Source organism: Chanodichthys erythropterus, chromosome 8, assembly GCF_024489055.1.
Source record: "Chanodichthys erythropterus isolate Z2021 chromosome 8, ASM2448905v1, whole genome shotgun sequence".
Taxonomy (NCBI): Eukaryota; Metazoa; Chordata; class Actinopteri; order Cypriniformes; family Xenocyprididae; genus Chanodichthys; species Chanodichthys erythropterus.
Window position 1 is genome coordinate 24,528,769 of NC_090228.1, and position 22,552 is coordinate 24,551,320.

At 35.7% G+C, this 22,552-nt stretch overlaps 1 protein-coding gene across 4 annotated transcripts in view; it reads right to left on the reverse strand.

The window, feature by feature from the left end:
* tbc1d22a (TBC1 domain family, member 22a) overlaps nt 1–22,552 on the reverse strand; it is a 185,846-nt gene that overhangs the window by 123,952 nt on the left and 39,342 nt on the right. For 2 of the 4 annotated variants that reach the window (XM_067391128.1, XM_067391132.1), the window contains exons 6-9: nt 15,152–15,280; nt 10,716–10,778; nt 10,312–10,377; nt 4,042–4,156 (exon numbers count right to left, since the gene is read on the reverse strand). In XM_067391128.1, the coding sequence (XP_067247229.1) occupies nt 4,042–4,156; nt 10,312–10,377; nt 10,716–10,778; nt 15,152–15,280 (373 nt within the window). The remainder of the gene's footprint in view (nt 1–4,041; nt 4,157–10,311; nt 10,378–10,715; nt 10,779–15,151; nt 15,281–22,552) is intronic. The other 2 variants (XM_067391129.1, XM_067391131.1) reach the window with 2 other exon arrangements.

A 22,552-nucleotide genomic window follows, 5' to 3' on the forward strand; every position in this document is an offset into this window, starting at 1 on the left:
AGCGTTGGGGAGCAACTAATTAAAAGTAGCTGTGAACTTAATTGTTCATTGAAACATTAAAATTCCTAATCTCACTCTTATGTTATTTCCGATCTGTAAGATTCTGAAGACTCTGGTGGGCACTCTTTCCCATGCAATAACCTTCGAACTTCATATACACAACAGTGTGATTAAGTCATGAAAGTGCCGATATATTTCATATGATCTTAAGTCATACAATATTTTTGTTAGAAACAGACCCGAATTTAAGGTATTTGCTAAAACTTTGATGTTCGCCTTGGCTTTACTTGGAACAAAAATTGTGATTTATGAGCAATTTATAAAAGAATCACAGTCTTAAGTCAGATTTCTTTTTAATCTATTGATTAGGTTTTGTTCTGATCCATTCCATGGGAATCTACCCCTCCAGTAAGTTGGTAAATGCTAAGACAAGATTGAGTCCAATTTGAACTAGAGAGAAAGATCCATCTAAATCAGTCATATTTATTATACTCATTATTAACAAGCCATGCAGAGCTAGGGTGATGTTAAGCTTCTCAGTGGATAGCCAATGTAATTCTGGTCTTTTTCTCACAAAGCTATTGTATGATTCAGAAGACATGGAATGTAGTCCTCAAGTCATGGACCAATATTCAATATCCAAGCTTCAATATTGTAAGCTTCAAATATTAAAAAAAAATTCCTTGTGCTTCACAGTAGAACGAACATCATAAAGTTAAATGATGGCAGAATCTTCATTTTTCGATCAACTAATAATCCTTAAAGAGTTAGTTTTTAACCCAAAATTGAAAATGTTGTCATTAATTACTCACCCTCATGTTGTTCCACACCTGTAAGACCTTTGTTCATCTTCGGAACACAAATTAAGATATTTCTGATAAAATTTGATGGCCTCTATTTCCATCAAAATAATGAACATTTTCAATGCCCAGAAAGGTACTAAAAACATATTTAAAACTGTTCATATCTACAATATCTAGTGATGGGCGATTTCAAAACACTGCTTCAAGCTTTACGAATCTTATTTCGAATCAGTGGTTCCGATCACGTATCAAACTACCAAAGCCACGCCCCCCCCCTGCAGAATTTCGAAACACTTATGACATAACGAAGCCTCGTTTACTGAAATCACGTGACTTTGGCTTTCCTAACCACTGACTCAAAACAAAAGATACGAAAGCTTCGAAGCAGTGTTTTTAAATCGCCCATCACTAGATATTGTCATAAGTCTTTAGTTTGTTTTTTTGTTTGCGCATAAAAAGTATTCTCGTAACTTTATAATATTAAGGTTGAACCATTGTAGACACATGAACTATACTAAATATGTTTTTAGTAGCTTTCTGGGTATCTGAAAGTGTTAATTATCTTGCTGGCAACAGAGGCCTCAATTAGCCATCGGATTTCAACAAAAATATCTTAATTTGTGTTCCGAAGATGAACAAAGGTCTTACGGGTGTGGAACGACATGAGGGTGAGTAATTAATGACAGAACTTTAATTTTTAGGTGAACTAACATTTTAAGTCATCTGTACTGAATGTAGTTAAACTTACTTTAAAACTGTATCTACTGAATCTATTCATAATTTAAAGTAGCTTCCATAAAACTGTTGACAAGTAAGGATTCCTTGGTGTGCACCGTTACACATACATTGATGGATATGGGTCTCTAGTCAGAGTGAAGTCATGATGTTTTGCCACCGCTTGCCCTCAGCAGTCAGCACTTGGCCCACATAGCACACTTTGAATGAGTATCTGTCACGAATGGCACCATGCCTTATTGCGCCGGGTGGAGTTGTAGGGAAATAAATTGCTGAGAAAGTTGGTGCAGGTACATTTTCCACAAACTTTCCTCCACGCACACAGTGAAGAGAGAGAGAGAGCTGTCCCAAACATCTTTATCATTGGAGAACAGGGACCTTCTTCAGGCATTGCCGTTGTCTTCTGACAAATATACATAGTGTATACAAACACAGAGGCATGCAAAACAGAAATTAAGTATGCATCTTATTTTGCTACATGAACAGCCAGAAACTGTGCTGGGAGAAAACCAATAAGGAAATAACAAATGGTGTATCAAAATCAAGCAACATCACTGCAGGACGTCTGAGGATAAGATGTTGTGCACCATTCAAGGCCTAGGCCCAATCCATACTCCTTTGCAAGTATGTTAGAATGCAAGTAAGGCTTAGTACAAATTTAAAAAAAAAGAAAGAAAATTAAGTCATCACTCAGCCTCATGTTGCCCCAAACCCATAAGATGTTTGAACCTCTTTAAAACACAAATTAAGATATTTTAAAAGAAACCTGAGGGATTTCTGTCCCTCTACTGAAAGTCCCAAAAAGTCAAAATGTTCATAAAGACACGGTAAAAGTATTCCATTCGAATCAAATGGTTGAAATGGTGAAGAGACACGGTCACTTTAAGGCTGGACCACACCAAGCAGACACCAACGAACAAGTGGCGACGAAAGCAGACTGCGGGGTTGGCTCACGTCGGCAGCGCCTGGGTCCAAAGTTGGCCTGACACACCAAACTGATGCTTGACAGCCGACGGCCAAGTAGCACGTCCGTTCTGTGCCTTCGTAAGATGAAATGCCTTTCCCTACCATCAGGTGGCAGTAGCTGAACAGCCAATCAGAAAGATCAGAAGACCAGACGAGCTCTGACGTCAATTGAACATGTCTAATCGGCCCGGAAAAAAGCTGACGAGGACCAACTTCAGCCGACGGTGCGGAACACACTGAGAAAATTGAATCGGCCAATGAACAAAAACTGCCCGACAGCCGATCGTCGGCTTGGTGTGTGTCCCTGCCTTTATATGATCAACAGATTGCATTTGGGCTTTTAATTTCCATTACTGATCAACACATACATAGTGCACATCAAATATGTTCAAGATCAAATGCGCTTGCTTGACTAACCATATAAAGGGATTAAACCACTGGGATTAAACCACTCAATTCATATAGATTACTTTTACAATGTCGTTTTCTACTTTTAATGGATGATCATGTTGGTTGCATGGACTTTCAATGGAGGGACAGAAATCTCTCAGGCTCAACTGAAAATAATTAAGAAGAAAAAGAATTACAGTCTATGATGTGATGGTGATGTACATGATGGGTTTTTGTGAACTAACTCTTTAATGTTAAATCTTTATATGTATATTCTGAAAACCACACAAATAACTGCAGAATGCAACTCATGAAGCGGCATTTACATTGACAGTGATTTGCTGTGACAAAGTAACCAGAAGTCACTCATTCTCAAGTCTGAGATTTGCTGTGACATGGGCAACTGTGACTGTTGGCAACAAAGTTGAGCAGAAATGTATGCAAATGTGTAGTGATGCGATATAACCTTTCTCTTTCAGATCAACTACTGTCACGCAAAGCATTTGTGTACTTGTGTAGAGTATGTTTCTGGCCTAAAGGACAAATTGGACCAAACTTGTAAAAACAAAATGGGGGCTTTGATTCCTCGAGGATCAGACAAGGTCAAATGACCCAGAAAAAATGTATCCCCAAGGATGCCAACAACTGTAGAGCCTGGGGAAAAGATCCTCATCCTCCATCCGTTGAGTGCATCAATTGAGCTTTCTCATTGCAAGGTTCAGGTTATTACTATCCCATAAGTCCATTGGAAGGGTCCCTCTGGGCCCTTCAGAATCATTAGTCTGGACAGCCAGTTTAGTCTACTAGAAATCAAGCACTTAAAGGTTTAAAGCTCAAGAAAAAGAAAAACGTTGGTAACAACCACAACAATTGAATCTGACAAAGAAACTGAAGATCCTTGGGAGAGCTTAAAGGTGCAGGTTAGGAGGATTATTATGAAATGTGATTGAGAAATGACATTAAAATTCACGCCACTAAGCATATCTCAGTTGGTATAACACCCATGCTGGCTTAACACCAAAACCGAAGAACAGAAAAACTAGTGAGTTTGCACAGCTGTGCTGTTGTAGGAGTCTGCCAGGGACCTATACATAATTACGAGACTTTTATATATATATATTATATTGCAAAAGGGTTACTGACTTACCGATATACTCAAAAACATAAACAACAAAGAAGGGTGTGACAAGGTCATTGATTCCTTGAACGTAGCCACTTGCTGGATGCCGTATCGCCCAGATGAACAGAATTCGCTCAAAGATCTAGAAAAAAGTAGTACAAAAAGAAGATATCAGAATATACGTTCTACTTTTATATGCAATTAGCAGATACACTGAATCATGCAATACAACATGAAAATTGTTAGTAGCAGAATTTGAATGTACAAGGTCACTCAAACGGTTTTAATTAGAGACACAGTGGGATCAGCCACCCCCAGCCAGCAATCAATTAAGAAAATCAATTAAGCCTTCTGAGCTTTTTAATCATTAACATCACAACATTGAATGGCGCAGACAGCAAGGTGAGAAATTAGAAGTAGCTGTGTGCATATTTATTATTAGATAGCGTTCTCTCTCTCTCTTTATATGAGCCTTAGGGATACGCTTTCACCCAAAGTATACTTCAGTTTTGACACAAACACTCTTCAAGTGGAAACGGAAATAAGGTATTTATGATTTCCACATTTATTAATAAAACAGTTGTATTTGCAAGTGGGCAAACACAAAATTCTAGATGATACCAGAGTCGTGAACTTGGAAGGAGCATAGAGTTGTCAAAAGTACCAACTTCAGTACCTAATCAGTACTGAAATTTTGAAAACGTGACACTCTGAGTGCTGTTGAGCAGATTCATGAACACCTCTGATTGGCCATTGTGTTGACGGCTCATCGGATATGTCTGTGATTGGCTACAATGATAAACGCTGTAAAAACTTTGTAAACAGTCATCAGTGAAGCTCTTCACCAAGCTCTTACACAGATACACAAGGAAGCATTATGAAAGCAGGCGTATATCGTGGACCGTTCTGGCTTTTAAAATGCTTTCAAATTCAAACACTTCCGTGTGCTTTCAAACGCTGCCAATGCGTTGATCATTGTAGCCAATCACAGACATATCCGATGAGCGCATCAACACAATGGCCAATCAGAGGTGTTTACGAATACGCTCAACAGCTCTGAAAGTGTCATATTTTTACGTCAATGGGTTTTTGAGGCCGGTTTTTCTATCATGTCTCTCGTATCAAACCTTGAACACACTCTCTTTCGTTTTATTCAAACACAGCTGGCGCCATCTTGGGCCTCAGTTATCAAATGTATTTACTGTAAAATGAAACCGGAAGATTTCATATTTCAGATTTAATACTGTTTGTCTTGTTATATCATCATAAACAGGTAAGCTTTGTCTGGACATTATTAATGCTGCCTTCAAGTGCTTTCGGAAATGTGATAATTCCCACTTCTTAACTCATGATTATGAGCTCAATTTCGAAATGTGTGGGAACTCGTATTTGTGTGTTGGATTGTGTGGAAACTCGTATTTACAATAATTCCGAGAACATGTGAAGGCAGCATTATTAGGTGAAAATCTGTATAATAACTGATTGGCAAATTACCCTGAAATGCACATCTTGATTGGACTTGTTTGTTCGTCTCAGCTTAAACCTGCTTGCTAGGAACTGTTTTTGTTTGTGGAAGCCTTGTGTTTAATGAGCTAATAAAATATTACAATATTTTGTGCCTAATTATTTACTTATGTGGCAAGTAGCTGTGTAATAAGTGGGATCATGTATATCCAGCTGGTTATCGCAATATAATTTATCACCCTGTCTGGGTTTATTTTTGAGATAACAACCAGCTGGATGTACATTATCAATTAAATGTTAAAAACATTTTTAATATTTAACAAACATGTGAAAATGGTCCTTGTTGTTGTGAAAAAATGTACACTACTGTGATACAATAATCAATATACATGAGCACATGGTTCAGTGTTTTAAGGAAAGAGTGTATTCATAGCTTGCACACACACTAGCACATCACTTATTTTATTTTGTCATTTTCATCAACAGTAGGTTTCAGTTTAATATGTTCATCTTGATACATTCAAGTCTCGTCTTCATTTGTTTTGACAAAAAAAAATAAACAATTTTTTTTTTTTTTTTTATTATCAGTAATTTGAGTAAAAGATGCGATTCAGGAACATGTCCTACTTGGTAAAATCTTGTTCATTTTTTAATATATTTATGAATATACATTGTCTGAGTTTTGAGTAACTTAAGCTCTGTAACTTGTTTTTAAGTTGATTTTTTGACAGTAAAAACCAAGAACTTTTGTGGGACTTGCGTTCCTTTCTTTGGAGGCAATACCTTAATTCAAAGTGATGGTGACGTTTTATTTTTTGTTTTTTTCTTTCTTTTTTTGTGTGTTTTCGTCTCACCTTGCTGTCAACACAATAGAAAGAAGCATGAAGTTTGACTTAAATCAAGAGGGAAAATAGAAGTCTCTTTCTCTTCTCTCCTCTCTGACGCATGCAACTGACATCTCCCGCGCTCCTTTCAGAGCGTAATGTATCTGTCATCCCCAAATAAACTCATCTCTCACATTGAGCCCTAAACAATAAATGTGTACAAGGCAGCTCACGCTCGTTTTTTCCGGATTCTGTCGATCAAATGGTGCGGCTTTCTCATCTGCGTTCTTTTCTGTGATCAAAGCTCCATTTATCAAAGACTTTAGACTGATAATGTGAGTTTCTCCACATAGCTGACATCTTATGCCTCTTTTCTCTCTCAAACCCTCCCACCCTGTCTCTTCTCCTCGAGGTAGTCATAGCAAGATCTCCTCCAAAAGCCCATTACATAGTGGAAATTAGACACTAAACCGGGCAGCAGAAATCAATGGGCGAGCTGGAATGTACTAAAGTGCCTGAAGCGAATATATTATCCATTTATTTGGTTAGGAGACATCCATACTCTAAACACTGCTTGTTTTTGATACTCCTTTTAAATGCGAAATAATTTTTTGAAAGGCAGCAGGGGAAAAGGAGAAGGAATCTTGCTCAGGGCCAAGATGCATCGACAGACTCGTGTTTGCGATGAAAATTCATGTCTAGAAAGCCCATCACACTAAATATAATTTGTTGAATATGAAATTACAAGGCTGTGTTGGGTCTAGTTAAGCGGGACTCTGGCAGCAGGCCTACAAAAATGCTCACCCAGCATAAGCAAAGATGTTCACCCCACTAGAGCAGTAAACAAACTGAAGGTCACAACCTCAGCCAATCACAGGACATAATTCATGTCGAGAATGTGTGAATTCCCTATCCTCAGTTCTTGGAGATCTGTCCTGGCTTTTTTTTTTTTTTTTTCTCTTTTAATCTTTTAATATGAGAAGAATCACCATTCACATGTCTGATTTGATATGTGGGCTAAAAAGAAGGAGAGAAAAAAAAAAAAAAAAACATTAGGAAAAATCTAAAAAATAAAAATGTACATACATATGAATCATGTATTATATACATTTAGATTTTTGGGACTAGGGCTGGGCGATAAAAGATATATTGAAATCATAATAAAATTTATGTCAATAATGATGATAAACTCAGATTAATCCATATCGATTAAAATGTACTAACAGCCTATCACACAACAGAAATAAATGTGACAACAGCAAGTCAAGCATGTTGCTAATAACTGATTTAATATTATACGTTAAATAAACGTTCGGTTTAACTTTAAGAAATTATGACAGAAATATATCCTACTAAAATGTACTTCTCAAAGTAATAATAATAATTTTAAGGAATATCATACAACAAAGATATTTTTTCAACCATGTTTTAAAGGGATAGTTCACCCAAAAATGAAAATTTGATGTTTATACTGTGTTTATATCACTTCCGCCGCTTGCGTAAAGTACGCCAGAGCGCGTACACACCTCACGCACTGGGTACCGTGCTTGCGCTCAAGGCAGTTGGACATAGTGGTGTATTAGAGGTATGATATGATATAAATACTGTTCGGTTTCTCTCACAAACCGATCGTTTTGTGTCTTAGGACATCAATGTGTCGTCACGAGCCGCATGGTTTAATTTGGATTTGTCTGTGCATGTTTTTTTACTCTCATAGATTTTGTTACCATTGACATGCATTATATGACTGAAAGACTGCAACGGTTGGAGTTAAAAATCATCATTTGTGTTCTACTGAAGAAACAAAGTCACCTACATCTTGGATGCCCTGGGGATAAACCGATAAACATCAACTTTTCATTTTTGGGTGAACTATCCCTTTAAATGTATACAGTTCTGTTGTGCAGCAAATGCAGTGTTGTGTTGTAAATTAATTGTTATATTTTCATTTGATTACATACATTTGTATTAAATCATTAAACACAGAATCCCTCTCAAAAAATAAATAAATAAATAAATAAAATGGAAAACAGAATTTAGGGGAAAATAAAATGGATTTCATGGATAAAATGTAGATACTAGTGGAGATGTTACATTCATTCTCAAAGTCTAACAGATATGTAGAAACCATTAATGGTAAATGAATATTGTGATAAATATTGCTATTGTATGATATGGAAAAAAGATATTGCGAAAATATTTGTTGGCCATATCACCCAGCCCTAGGTGGGGCCATTGAATAAACCACTTTTGTGAGAAAATGGCTTGTTTAATGAATCGACAGCCCATCGGCTAATCTTCAACATGTTTGCTATTAAACATTAGTTTTTCATTTGATATATTTTTAGAGTTTACACCAAGTTTACAGTTTTTTTTGTTTTTGTTTTTTCTTTAAGAGAAGTCCATTGCGCAACAAGTATGATTCAGTTTATGGCACTTCTCATTCATTTCTATGGCAAACTATGACTGACTGTCACAACTATGAAAGAAAATCAATGACGTCAAGGCTGTAATGTATTGGTTATCAAGGAACATGTGTTCCAAGTTAGCCGTCTCTCCAATGATAGAGCCACAGATCCTCGTTGCCCATCCCTGGTTTAGATAAAGGTGTATGCTAAAAAAGGTTCTTCTCAGTTAAAGCAAAGCAGCTCAGGGTTTGGAACAGAACATTGTTCCCACACTTCCCTTTACATGCTGTACATTTTGACTGTATAGTTCATTTGTGATATAGTATGTTTGACGGCAAGTGTGTTCGCTTATTGAAATTTGTTAGTACATGCCTCAAAGACACAGACATCATTAGAAGACATTTGCATGCTATCATGTGATACAAATACAGTGATAGCATTTTAAAGCCAACATGCAACCTACAACAAGTTGACGCAACATGACCTGCAGCTCCTACTCAACATGATCGAACTTAGTTCAAAGGATCAGTTCTCAAATAAAAATTATTTACTCATCTCATTTCAAACCTGTATGACCTGTATTCGCCCAAGGAATACAGAAGGAAAGTTGTATTGGTTGCTGTTGCTTATGCAGTTATAATGAAACAGGACTAAAGTTTTCAAAGCTTCAAAATGGATGCAAAAGCATTATAAGTGGTCCAAAGGAATTGCACACAATATTTTATGTATTCTGAACATTGTACATATATTTGTGCGAGGAAATTGAGATGATATCATTATGTTTTTGTTGCATTAGATATTTTAATAAAAATTAAGCACTTTCCAAAAAAAAAAAAAAAAAATTCTAATCATGATTCTCATTATGTGTGGACTTTTTTTGTAATTAAAATTAGCATAAATGTAAACTGTATGACAAACACTACAATATGTATACTCATTTAATTAGAATAAGAATTTTTACTTTTTTTTATTTTAAAATAAGATAAAAAAAATATTATTATATATATATATATTTTTTATCTATTTTATTTTAAAATTTAAAAAAAAAATAAAATTCTTATTCTCATTAAATGAGTATACATATTGTAGTGTTTTTTTTTTATTTATATTTATTTGTATATTTATATATATTTTTATATTTATATATATATATATATTTTTATATTTATATATATATATATATATATATATATATATATAAAATTTATTACTTATTATTTACAATTTAAATAATATTAAATTACATTTTTTCCTAACTTGGGTATATATGCTTAAGACTACCAGTAAATACCAACTTAGATTTTTATTCTGTTCTTCCACACACATCAATGTTATATATTGATCACTTTTATGATAATTCTATAGTGCATCCTTTTTGAAACTTGAAAGCTTTTCATTCTAAATGTATGGAAAACACGGACCACCACAGTCTCTTGTGTTTCACGGAAGAAATACAATCATATGCGTTTGCAATGAGATAAGGATGACAGAATGCTCATTCTGAGGTCAATAGCTTCATTATGATGCTCTTTGTGGCTGGGTGTGAGTTTGTGAGGGTGAACGAGTCAAGTTGAGTAAAATGGGTGGTGCAAACATCTCACCTCTTGCACAGAAGCTTGTTGAAAGAGAGGTATAAGAGGATTAGTTCTCGGTATGTCAATGTGAATCTGCAGGGAAGAGACACAAAAAGAGGAGGCACAAGCAGGTTAGGACAGAACGGACTAGCGAGAAAGCTCGGAGAGAAACGGGTCTGGCCGTTTGAGGCTGCACCTGAGAAGAAACTCAATGAATTCTACTTCCTGTGTTCTGGATTCTACTTCCTATGTACCTTAACGCAAGATTTCCGAACAAAATAATTTGAGATCGAGACTCAGCTGGCTGACCAGACAGACAGTTTGACAGACAGACAGACAGACGGATGAATGATGATTGAGTGACATGCTTTTGGGTGACTGGTGGACAGAAGCATGTGGCGTGACTCAGTGCGGTCCATCAGTCTTCTTACCTCGGTCACCTTGGGCTGCAGAACTAAACTTTCCGGACTCATCCGGGGAATATCTATGTGAATCTGATGGTTCAGAAAACACACACACATACACATATATACAAAATGTCGATGTCAAGAACATACAGAGTTATGGAACTGAGAGATGACAAACACACACAAATACACATACAAGTATAATCATTATGTTTTTGTTTTTTTGTTGTTTTTTGCATTTGATATTTCCATGATAATTAAGCACTTTGCAACCCAATTCTTTACAGAGGTAATTCTCATTAATTCTGGATTTTATTATTTATTTTTTTTTTTAAATCTGCATAAATTTAAGGCAATACAAACACTAAATGATGCATTTAAAATATTAATTATTTCTTTAAAAAAATTATTTTGCATTATTATAATAATGAGAATTTATCCTTTTACTAATGTCTCAAAAGTAATTTTAATTAAAAACAAACATTTTTCATTTTATTTATGTAAAATATATTTGAGACAATTGATTTATTTATTTATTTATTTTATTTTTTAACATAATTTCCCTGACTTAGGGATATGTTATTAACTGTCATGAAAATGTCACAATGCCAAAAAAGCCTTAAAGGGTTAGTTCACCCAAAAATGAAAGTTCTGTCATTAATTACTCATCCTCTGGTTGTTCCACACCTGTAAGACCTTCGTTCATCTTTGGAACACAAATTAAGATACCATTGAAATTTCGAAACACTTATGACATAACGAAGCTTCGTTTACTGAAATCACGTGACTTTGGCAATTTGATACGCGCTCCGAACCACTGATTCAAAACAAAAAATTCTTAAAGCTTCGAAGCTTCATGAAGGAGTGTTTTGAAATCGTCCATCACTAGATATGGTTGAATAAAGTCGTTATTTATTTTTAAGTATTCTCGTCACTTCATAAAAATAAGGTTAAACCATTCACATGAACAGTGTTAAATACCTCTTTAGTATAGGGATGCACCGATATGATTTTTTGGGGCCGATACCGATTTTAACAAACAATTACTGGCAGATACCGATATTTGTCATCAAAATAGATAGTATTTTGATCATGTTTTAAATAAGCAAGTTCAAAAACACCTGCATTTAAATATACTAGCAGGTTTATTGCTACATCAAATAATTTTTAATGAACATGGATTTGATCCATTTAACATCCAGCAGGCCTACATAAATACAACAGAACAAAGATACATATGAAATAAACAGTGATTTTTTAGGTAGGTTAAATAGTTTTCAGGTACAGAAATAAAGTAAACAAACATAAAATAACAATGCATATTCTTCACTGTATAAATTATATACATATTAATCTGACTTTATTGTGATTAATCTTCTAATTTTTTTTTGTATACATTTTAATATTTTTTGTAAGTTTAAATATGTATGAGATCTGCATTAACTCCTTTACTAAGGCGGGACTCTTATTTTGACGGGGTGTCTTGTCTATGAAGCTATACGGGTAATGGAGCATGCAGTTCTTTATATTTTGCAGATTTAAAGTTTTTCAGTTTATTAAGCACCCCCCGAAAAGGCATAAGATCTGTATGTATTTGTTTACTATTAGTTGTAATAAGTGTTTTGTGTAATTCGCTGTATGATGATGATGCAATGGAGAGAGAGAGAGTTTAACGCGCACTTCTTGTGCTCCGTATTGTTTAGGTTTTGTGGTGATTTTTTGGAGTGAAAATGGACGCAATAAAACTTCATTAAATATGAGTAAAGTTTTGGTCATCGTTCGGATGGGGTCTGCTACACTTATGAAAGTTACAAACGTTATTTAGTCAAGAATAGTGTGCTATCTTTTGTTATTTGATTAGCATTAAAGCGTAGACAGCAGCGCTAGGATTATGCAACAGACATTATACAGCTCAGTGCCTTCTAGCAGTTAATTAATAAATAATAATGGTTGTAAATTGAGCAAAAATCGGCCGATACATTGGTGCATGCAGTGGTAATTGTGTTGCTGGCATTGGAGGCCTCACTGAGCCATCGGATTTCATCAAAAATATCTTAATTTGTGTTCCGAAGATGAACAAAGGTCTTACAGGTGTGGAACGACATGAGGGTGAGTAATTAAAGACAGAAATTTCATTTTTGGGTGAAATAACCCTTTAATGATCATAAAAAGCAACTTATTATTTCTTTTTTTTTTTTACATTTTAAAGTGAAATACATTTTCTTAGCAGGCCTGTGAGAATCACCCAGATATAGATTGCGAGAGGTGTGAATCTCACATCGTCAGTGATCACTAGACGTCAGTCTTAAATCAGGTAGACATTTATCAGATCAGAGTGACAGCAACAGTTTGATCTTCACATCCTCCTGCCAATTCACAGGAGCTTTAAACCTTCCTTGTCATCTTTTCCTCTTCAGCATCTAAATATCAAACACTATCTGCTGTTGGCATTTCTAAACACTCTGAGCTTCTAACATAACAGTGTTTTGGCAAGGCTAACATACTGCTGCTGCCAAGACCTCAATCAGTAGGTAAAACAACCAAAAACCCTGACTATATTGCATCAAACTCCTGGCACAACTAAACTGCTGGCTTTGAACTTAAACATTCTTCTATTTACAGCAGAATTAACACTGGCAGTGCAGAGCTGTACAGGAAGTTAAAAGGAAATCACAGGAAGTTCTCAATAATCTCCAGAGTCTTTGATTCAGCTAATTATTGCCATCATCCTGCATAAAGTTCAGTACTGTAGGAGGCCTTTTCCATGAATAAAGAACAAAATGGGAACATTGGGTCTCATTCACTAATAATTGCATGGATTTTTTTTGTATTTATATGCAGAAAAGAACATCTCATGAAAGCATTCTATTATGAGCGGCCACATTTTAGTAATTTGCATTAAAAAAAAACCAAACCATCTCCATATAAGGGCTTTCAGCACAGTTTTTACAGCATTGCGTCACTCTCGTCAAACATATATACTATATAACATAACATAATAGTCGTGTTAAGATGAAAAAGAACTTCTTAACACAATTATAAGGCTACATAGTGTAAATGTTTTTTTGCATAAGAGTGGTTTCATTTGTTTTGTTTTTTTTTGTTGTTTTTTTTTTTTTGTAAATTTAGAATACATTTTAGTAGGAACGTTTTTGGTAAATTTGTTCATAAGAATTGTTTGCATGCAGATTTCATGCACAAATTTCTATGAAGCTTAATGAATGAGACCTATTTTTTTATTTTTTTACAAAATAGAGATTTTTTTTTTTTTTTGTCCCAAAAAAAGTCAGTGAAAAGATTAAATATATAAACATTATCACTTTATAAATAACAAATCTATAAATGGGTCAATGACGTGACAGGTATTTTGTTTTGTTTTTTTGTCCAAAGGCCTTAATAAAAAAAATTAAAAAAAGATATGGCATCCAAACTATGTAAGGTTGTACAACTAGATCTTTTTAATTGAATCCAAAGGGTTTTAATTATATTTTGCTACATATAAATGTATTTTAAAGATTTTGAAGTGTCAAAAGGTCATTCGGTTTAACCGTCCAAAGGCCAATACAGCCATTTCATTTGTGATTAAAATATCTTAAAATGTAATAAATTTATACTGTATATTATAATATATTAGCATAGTGCAAAATGGTATTAAAATTATGTGTAGAAGTCATTGCTTTGTTATGAGAAAGAATGTCCAGAAACATTAATTTCACTGATGCCATTCCAAGTAACAAATATAAAGGGACCATTTTGGATCAAATCATGCGGTCAATATTATGTGACAGGATGTGACATCATTCAGACACCTGCAAAGGACCACATGGTCATGAAGGAAAGTAACTAATTCTCTTAACTATTTGAAAAATTTGTGTTTTCTCTTGCTCATACGCATGTCCCAAAACATCAGGTCATTCAGTACAACCGCTATAAATCATGGAAAATGTTTTAATATTTTAAAAACTTGTACTAAATATAAAATGTTTAATTTTGTCCTTTTGTTAGGTAGCATTGTTTGAAAATATCGGCATTCGGTATAACCAAAAGTGTCATTCGGTAAAACCGAAATTTTGGTTAAACCGAATGACTTTTTTGGTGACAAATTTTGTCCATCTTGTAAAAAAAATGACAAAGCAGCGTTAATTGATTATAAAAAACCACATAGTCTCATTAATAAATCTTAATAAAAATTCAAAATTAATCATTATGTTTTGTGTTTTTTAAAACATTATTATACATTTTAGATTTCAACCACATTACCAATAGTTTGATTGAAAGCTATTTTCATTAAAAAAAAAAAAAAAAAAACTTGGGATGATACACATTTACTGTGTTTAAAACTAGTTTGTTTAATTTCTCTGTTAAGTTATTTTATGTCAGATAGAAGATACTAGTTCATAGTATAAAAAGTCATAGAACACAAATATGTATCCCATCTAGATCTAAATATAGTTTTTTACCTGTCTGTATGTGTCCTGATGGTGTTCATCATTACGGGAATCATAGTACTGCTCAATAAAGCCGAAGTATTCCTGCCGCTTCCTCTGCAACGTGCTTTCCCTCCGCTCTGCATTGGCAGGCAGGTACCCCTGTTAATAGACGAGCAAATACAAAAACCAATGTTTACAGCGGCCCAGATGAGAGACCTCTAAATCAATCTGATATAGATCTGTGCTCACTAACAAAATGTTTGTTTGCCTTTCCTAGAAAAATAGCTGCTAATTTAAAATCAGAGCTCAGAAAAGTTAAGGTTTCCAAGAGTTTCGGGCCACTAAGTTGATATTAGTCACATTTAAAGTTACATTTCCTCTTATTACTGCCATAGCAAGAGAATGAGAACACAGCAGATGTTCAGGCCCAGAAAAGAAAGTCTCTTGATAAAGTAATTGATTGCACAAAAATCTACAAGCACAGAAATCCATTTATCACACAAGACGCTCCCCCATGTGGCTATTTTTTACTTCCACACTCAGACGAGTTCTGTGACAAGATGTATGTGTGCCAAGCAGCGCTCTTCTGTACGCTCCATTAGCATATGTATATGTAATTAAGTCTAACACATTATAAGTAATGTTCACATTATTAACAGACAACCATAGAGTTAAAAATGGTAGTTATTAAACTTGATGGGGTACATGGGAGTACATCTTCAGCTTATAGGCACGTTTGACCCTATGGACTTTTAGAAAAAACTTGCCAGACTTGCTAGATTATTTTCTTCCATTAACAATATCCAACAGTGTGTATATGAACCACAATATTCAAAACCAACAAAATGTTATTTCCACCATATCTCAAGTTCTAATGACATTTTAAACATTTAATTTCCTTCTTATTTTTATAGCTTATGAGTTCTGTATACATACAATTAAATAAAATTATCACACTTTTTGCATGATTTAAGAAAACTAACAAAAATATTATTGGAAATGACAGGAAATTGTTCACAAGTTATATTTGCCTTGAATAAAACACATCTTACATCTCATATTTAATCTCAGGCATGACAAAATTTATCAGATAATGTGATTACTGGATAACAACTTTTAAAATCAGAGGGCCCTAAAATACACCCGGCGCAAGGCGCAGTGCAAGTGTGTTTGCTAGTTTGCATCCGGCGCCGTTCGCGTTTTCCTGTTCAGCGTCACGTCCTTAAATTAGTAAATGCATTTGCGCCAGTTAGTGCGCCCATGGGCGTGCTGGTCTAAAAAAGAGGTTTGTTCAGGCGTATTGCCGGCGCATTGCTATTTTAAAGAGCTGAAAATAGACTGCGCCATAGACCAACTCAAACCTGGTCTAAAGTCTAAAGTCAATGGCGCAATATTTTTTTGTTAGAGCGCATTGGTAGAAACTGCGCCTCTGGGCGCGTCCACAGTGCGCGTTGACTTCGCTTATTACAAACAGGGATGCGCATCACACAAACATGCCAAATATTAAAAACAAAAGGATTACAGTGTAAAAGAATATTATTGTGTAGGCTACATAAATATAAAAATGTAACTTCGTTTAACTTCTAACTAAACATTTAACTTCGCGCACGAGCAGATCGGTTTCTTCGCTTGAAAAGCGTTCAGCTTTTCCGCCAACAAATTCCACCATGTAAATAGCAGTCCGCCATGGCACGAGTGCATCTCGCTCTTAAAGGGAATGGGAGATGACACTCTGATTGGTTTATTGAACATTACGCCCATTACTCATTAAGAGAATAGGGACAACCCATTTCAAAAATGCGCCCCGGCGCACAGACCGTTTTTCCATCGTTAAAATAGCAAAAGTGGATTTGGACACGCCCTGAGTGCACCTGCGCCATGCGCTTTACACTTTGCATTTAGATCGTTAAAATAGGGCCCAGAGACTGAATTCCCAAATTCTAGGGATATCTTAATGCAACTTTTTATTGAAAGTTTTATTAATTTTCTGAGAAATGCCATACAGGTTTTCAGTTATCACAGGAACTCAAAAGGGTGTGGATAATGTAACAACAATCTTGAGAGGTCACTAGGCATGAGATGACAATAACTAAAAAAAAAAAAAACTAATGATATTATTTTATGTTTGTCCATCTGTCTTTTTTCTAAACTAACAAATATGTGTTCACACACCTATTTCCAGAGGTCATGAGAATCTGTGTATCTCATTATGCACACTTAAAATGAATACAAATACTGACCAACTATGTTAAACAATGTGTTTAGTCTTAAAATTTGACCGTACTGGGTCAGGTTGGGTCACAAGGTCTTATTTATACTGTCTGGGTTAGGCATCAGTGTAATGCATCCTCAGACTAGTGCTGGATGATTATGGCCTAAAATCAAAACCTTGATTAATTGAACATTTTACCTCGATTACGATTAATGAACGATTATTTTGTTTCTGGGTTTTTTTTGCCCTCAGTTCACTGAAAAGGTTTATACTGTAAAAATGATTGACTATTAAAGGTGGGATATTTTTTTCTTTTGAAAGAGTGATCTGAGGGCAGGACAAAGTTGACATTGGCATTATCCAAATTTGTTACATACGTATGTAACAATAAGTGAGACTGGAATTGCTGAAAACTTGTTTCGGCAGTTCAGAATCTTTTTTTTTGTTTTGTTTTTTTTAGAACGTTCCACACCCATACGACTTTCGTTCTTCTTCAGAAGACAAATTTTTTGATGACAGAATGTGGTCAGATTTCATTCCATTGACTGCCTTTGCATCTACCACTTCAAAAACTTCATAAAGAGATCGGAAAACAAATCGATATGAATTGAGTGGTTTAGTCCAAATTTGCTGAAGAGAACTGATCGCTTGTTATGATGAACAGATTTCATTTAGGCTTTTACTCGCATGTAAACATTGATCAATGAACATAAGCAGAAGCTCAACCAAACCTGCTACACGCGCAAGAACAAAAGAAGCTCATACATGCTGCGTAACACACAAGAACGAACCTTACGTATAGCAGGTTTGGTTGAGCTTCTGCCTATGTTCGTCTTCCAAAGAAAGAAAGTCTTACGGGTGTGAAACGACATGAGGGTGAGTAATTAATGACAGAATTTTCATTTTGGGGTGAACTAACCCTTTAAAGGTGCTAGAGAGGATGTTTTGTTTTAGACATTTTTGCAATATTACTTGAAACTGTCTTTATTATCTGATCTGACATAACAGCTCACTATCAGCAGTTATTTTATCAATGGTTCGTAACATTTCTTACAGATTTCTGCTCGTTGTAAATCAGATAAAGATAAATTAGCACAGTACCAGTATCTAATGAGAGGGATTTTATGTATGAATCAGTCATACCGTCTCTCTATTACTTGTGAAGCTGTGGGATGTAAATACTTCCTTCAAAAGTAGAAAAATATATGCTATAATAAGTTTTGAGTTTCTAAGCTACTTTAGTGCTAAATCACTGGACAGCGCTGACAACTAGTTTCTGCATTCCTCTCTGTGCGCGTGATCTTCACGTTTTGCGCAGCTACCATTTGTATGAGTGTTCGTGCCACAATGCACGGTAGCTCGATATAATATACATCTAATCGTCTAAAATCACTTGAATGTCCAAACTGGTAAACCTTAAAACAAATACAACTGACAAAGTTTAGTGAAGACGCAAAGCCATGTGTTGAACCAGCGTTCACCTCCGTGTTGTTTTTATACCAGTGACTGGACGGGGCAGAGTCATGTGGCTACACACGCAGTAGTATGTTTTTAAGGGGGAAGTATTAACAGGATTAAAAAAACGAAATAACCGACATGGGAAAATCATGTCGGTTAGAGATTCTGAATTTCGGTTTTGATTACCTTTCGATTAGTCGTCCAGCCCTACTTCAGACCTTTACAAAAGTGCTAACTTCCAGGACCGCTTACAGCAGGTTTCGGAAACAAAACGCCCATTACCATATCTAAAATTTAGCTGTTACTTAGCACTTCATACACAATGACATGAACGTAATGATTCCGTCGGTTTTTCGATATCAATTCCAGCGCGAGTCCCCATCCTTTTGAAATGCATACGAAGTGGATTCGCAGCACGGAAAACAGCGTCTTCTCGACAGGTTGACAACACCAACCAAACTAAAGTGTTTGAGGGCGGGACAAAGTTGACATTGGCATTATCCTAATTTGTTACATAGGTATGTAACAATAAGTGAGACTGGAATTGCTGAAAACTCGTTTCGGCAGTTCAGAATCTTTTTTTTTTTTTTTTTTTTTTTAGAACGGGTTAGTTCACCCCAAAATAAAAATTCTGTTATTTATTACTCACCCTCATGTCATTCCACACCCATACGACTTTCGTTCTTCTTCAGAAGACAAAATTTTTGATGACAGAATGCAGTCAGATTTCGTTCCATTGACTGCCTTTGCATCTACCACTTCAAAAACTTCATAAAGAGATCGGAAAACGAATCGATATGAATTGAGTGGTTTAGTCCAAATTTGCTGAATTGATCGTCCAAATTTGCTGAATTGATCACTTGTTATGATAAACAGATTTAGTTTAGGCTTTTACTCGCATGTAAACATTAAATCAATGAACATAAGCAGAAGCCCAACCAAACCTGCTACACGCGCAAGAACAAAAGAAGCTCAAACATGCTGCGTAACACACGAGAACAAACCTCGCGTATACCAGGTTTGGTTGAGCTTCTGCTTATGTTCGCCTTCTGAAGAACAAAAGTCTTACGGGTGTGAAACAACATGAGGGTGAGTAATTAATGACAATTTTCATTTTGGGGTGAACTAACCCTTTAACTTTATTTGTCGTGCACTTTGACCTTTTACATTAACAAACAGCTATATTACACACTACATTAAAGGTAATATTCAAAAATAAATAAATAATGCATAATAGAGGCGTTTTAACAAAGGTGCATTTTCATCCACAAAAAGAAACTGTTGTTATTAATAACATCCACAAAAGGCGACAACACTGATCTAGCACTTGTGTATTAACACTGCATGAGGTGAAATAAACATGAAATGAAGTTGTTGTTCTCATTTTGTCGCCAGAGAAAGAGAAAGTGAGAGAGAGAGAACATGGCATTGTTCACAGCAGGTGCAGAGGTCCAGGAACAACAGGCCGGTAATAAATGTTTCCCAGCAGCTGGGTTTGGATGAACACATGCGTAAGGTCTGTGTCCAGGCGCTGGCTCTGCATCAACCCACTCCCACCTGCTCACGACGGGACGCCATTACTCAAACACCTCGTATTAGTGCGACTGAAACCACCATTTAATCATCTGCACAGCTTTATCCTTTTATTTATTAAAGCCCACCGTGTGCTATTTCACTGAGTGTGGGTGGGTGAGAAAGAGATGGGTCTTTCTCCACCCAAAAAGTTACCACAGAGAATATGAGAGACTGAGGTAAGTCTTTTTTTATCGTATACCTATGAAATGTAATTTTGGAACACTCATAACTGCACTTTAACTAGTACAAGCCAATTTTTCAGCAGTTATTGTTGTCAGGCCCACAAATAAACAAGGTGGCAGGGGATTGTGGGTATAATTTCAACTCATCTGGGCGTTTGTGCAGAAACAGACACAAGAGAAAACCCTAGGATGGACAGCACATCCCCGCTTTCTTCCACCGTAGAAAACCGAAGGCAAAATATCCCAGTAACGGTCGCTGCAGATTACGCCCTTGGGTGTCCAAGTCTGAGCAGTAGTGAAGCCACGGAATCAAGGTCCCATCTACACATTCCGCAGACACAATAGCAAGCTGTCAATCATTGAAGTTACACCCGATTTTATAGCATCATTTTTTTTTTTTTTTTTAATTAACGTCTGAGTGATAAGAACTACCTAAAATGACAGAAATGATCTTTGGAAAAAAAAATATTTGAAGTCTAATTGGATTTTTTTTTAGTTGGTGTCACATCCCATTTGATTACATGGACAGGACGGGGCTTATGATCTATATTGCAGCCAGCCTCAAGGGGGCGATTGAAATGCTTTGGCTTCACTTTTCAGGACTTGTTCAGGATGTGACATTCTCTTCAATAGGTTTTGTTGGCTCCCAATAAGGGCTGTCAAATTAAAGGTGCCGTAGGACACGTTTTCAAAAGATGTAATATAAGTCTAAGGTGTCCCCTGAATGTGTGTGAAGTTTCAGCTCAAAATACCCCATAGATTTTTTTTTTTATTATTCATTTTTTTTAAAAGGTGCCCTAGAATCAAAAATTAAATTTACCTTGGCATAGTTGAATAACAAGAGTTATTGTACAAGAGTACATGGAAATGACATACAGTGAGTCTCAAACACCAATGTTTCCTCCTCCTTGTGTAAATCTCATTTGTTTAAAAGACCTCTGAAAAACAGGTGAATCTCAACATAACACCGACTGTTACATAACAGTCGGGATCATTAATATGTACACCCCAATATTTGCATATGCCAGATCATGTTCAAGGCATTAGACAAGGGCAGCCAGTAGTAACGTCTGGATCTGTGCACAGCTGAATAACTGACATGTCATAACTGACATGATCCATGATTACATGATATATATTTTTTTTAAATTCGGCAGGGAGCACGCGATTTAAAGGGGCCGCAGCCTGAATCGGTGCATAGTTAATGATGCCCCAAAATAGGCAGTTAAAAAAAATTAATAAAAAAAATTTGGGTATTTTGAGCTGAAACTTCACAGACACATTAAGGGGACACCTTAGACTTATATTACATCTTGTAAAAACTGGTTCTAGGGCACCTTTAACTACCTATTTTGGGGCATCATTAAATATGCGCTGATTCAGCACACAGCCCCTTTAAATTCTCGTGCTCCCCGCCCCCGAGCTCGTGACTGCCTTAAACAGCATAAACAAAGTTCACACAACTAATATAACCCTCAAAATGGATCTTTACAAAGTGTTCGTCATGCAACATGTCTAATCGCGTAAGTATGGTATTTATTTGGATGTTTACATTTGATTCTGAATGAGTTTGATAGTGCTCTGTGGCTAAAGCTAACATTACACACTGTTGGAGAGATTTATAAAGAATGAAGTTGTGTTTATGCATTATACAGACTGCAAGAGTTTAAAAATGAAAATAGCGACGGCTCTCTCCGTGTATACAGTAATAAACGATGGTAACTTTAACCACATTTAACAGTACATTAGCAACATGCTAACGAAACATTTAGAAAGACAATTTACAAATATCACTAAAAATATCATGGATCATGTCAGTTATTATTGCTCCTTCTGCCATTTTTTTTGCTATTGTTCTTGCTTGCTTACCTAGTCTGATGATTCAGCTGTGCACATCCTGACGTCCTGCCCTTGTGTAATGCCTTGAACATGAGCTGGCATATGCAAATATTGGGGGCGTACATATTAATGATCCCGACGGTATTATGTTGAGATTCGCCTGTT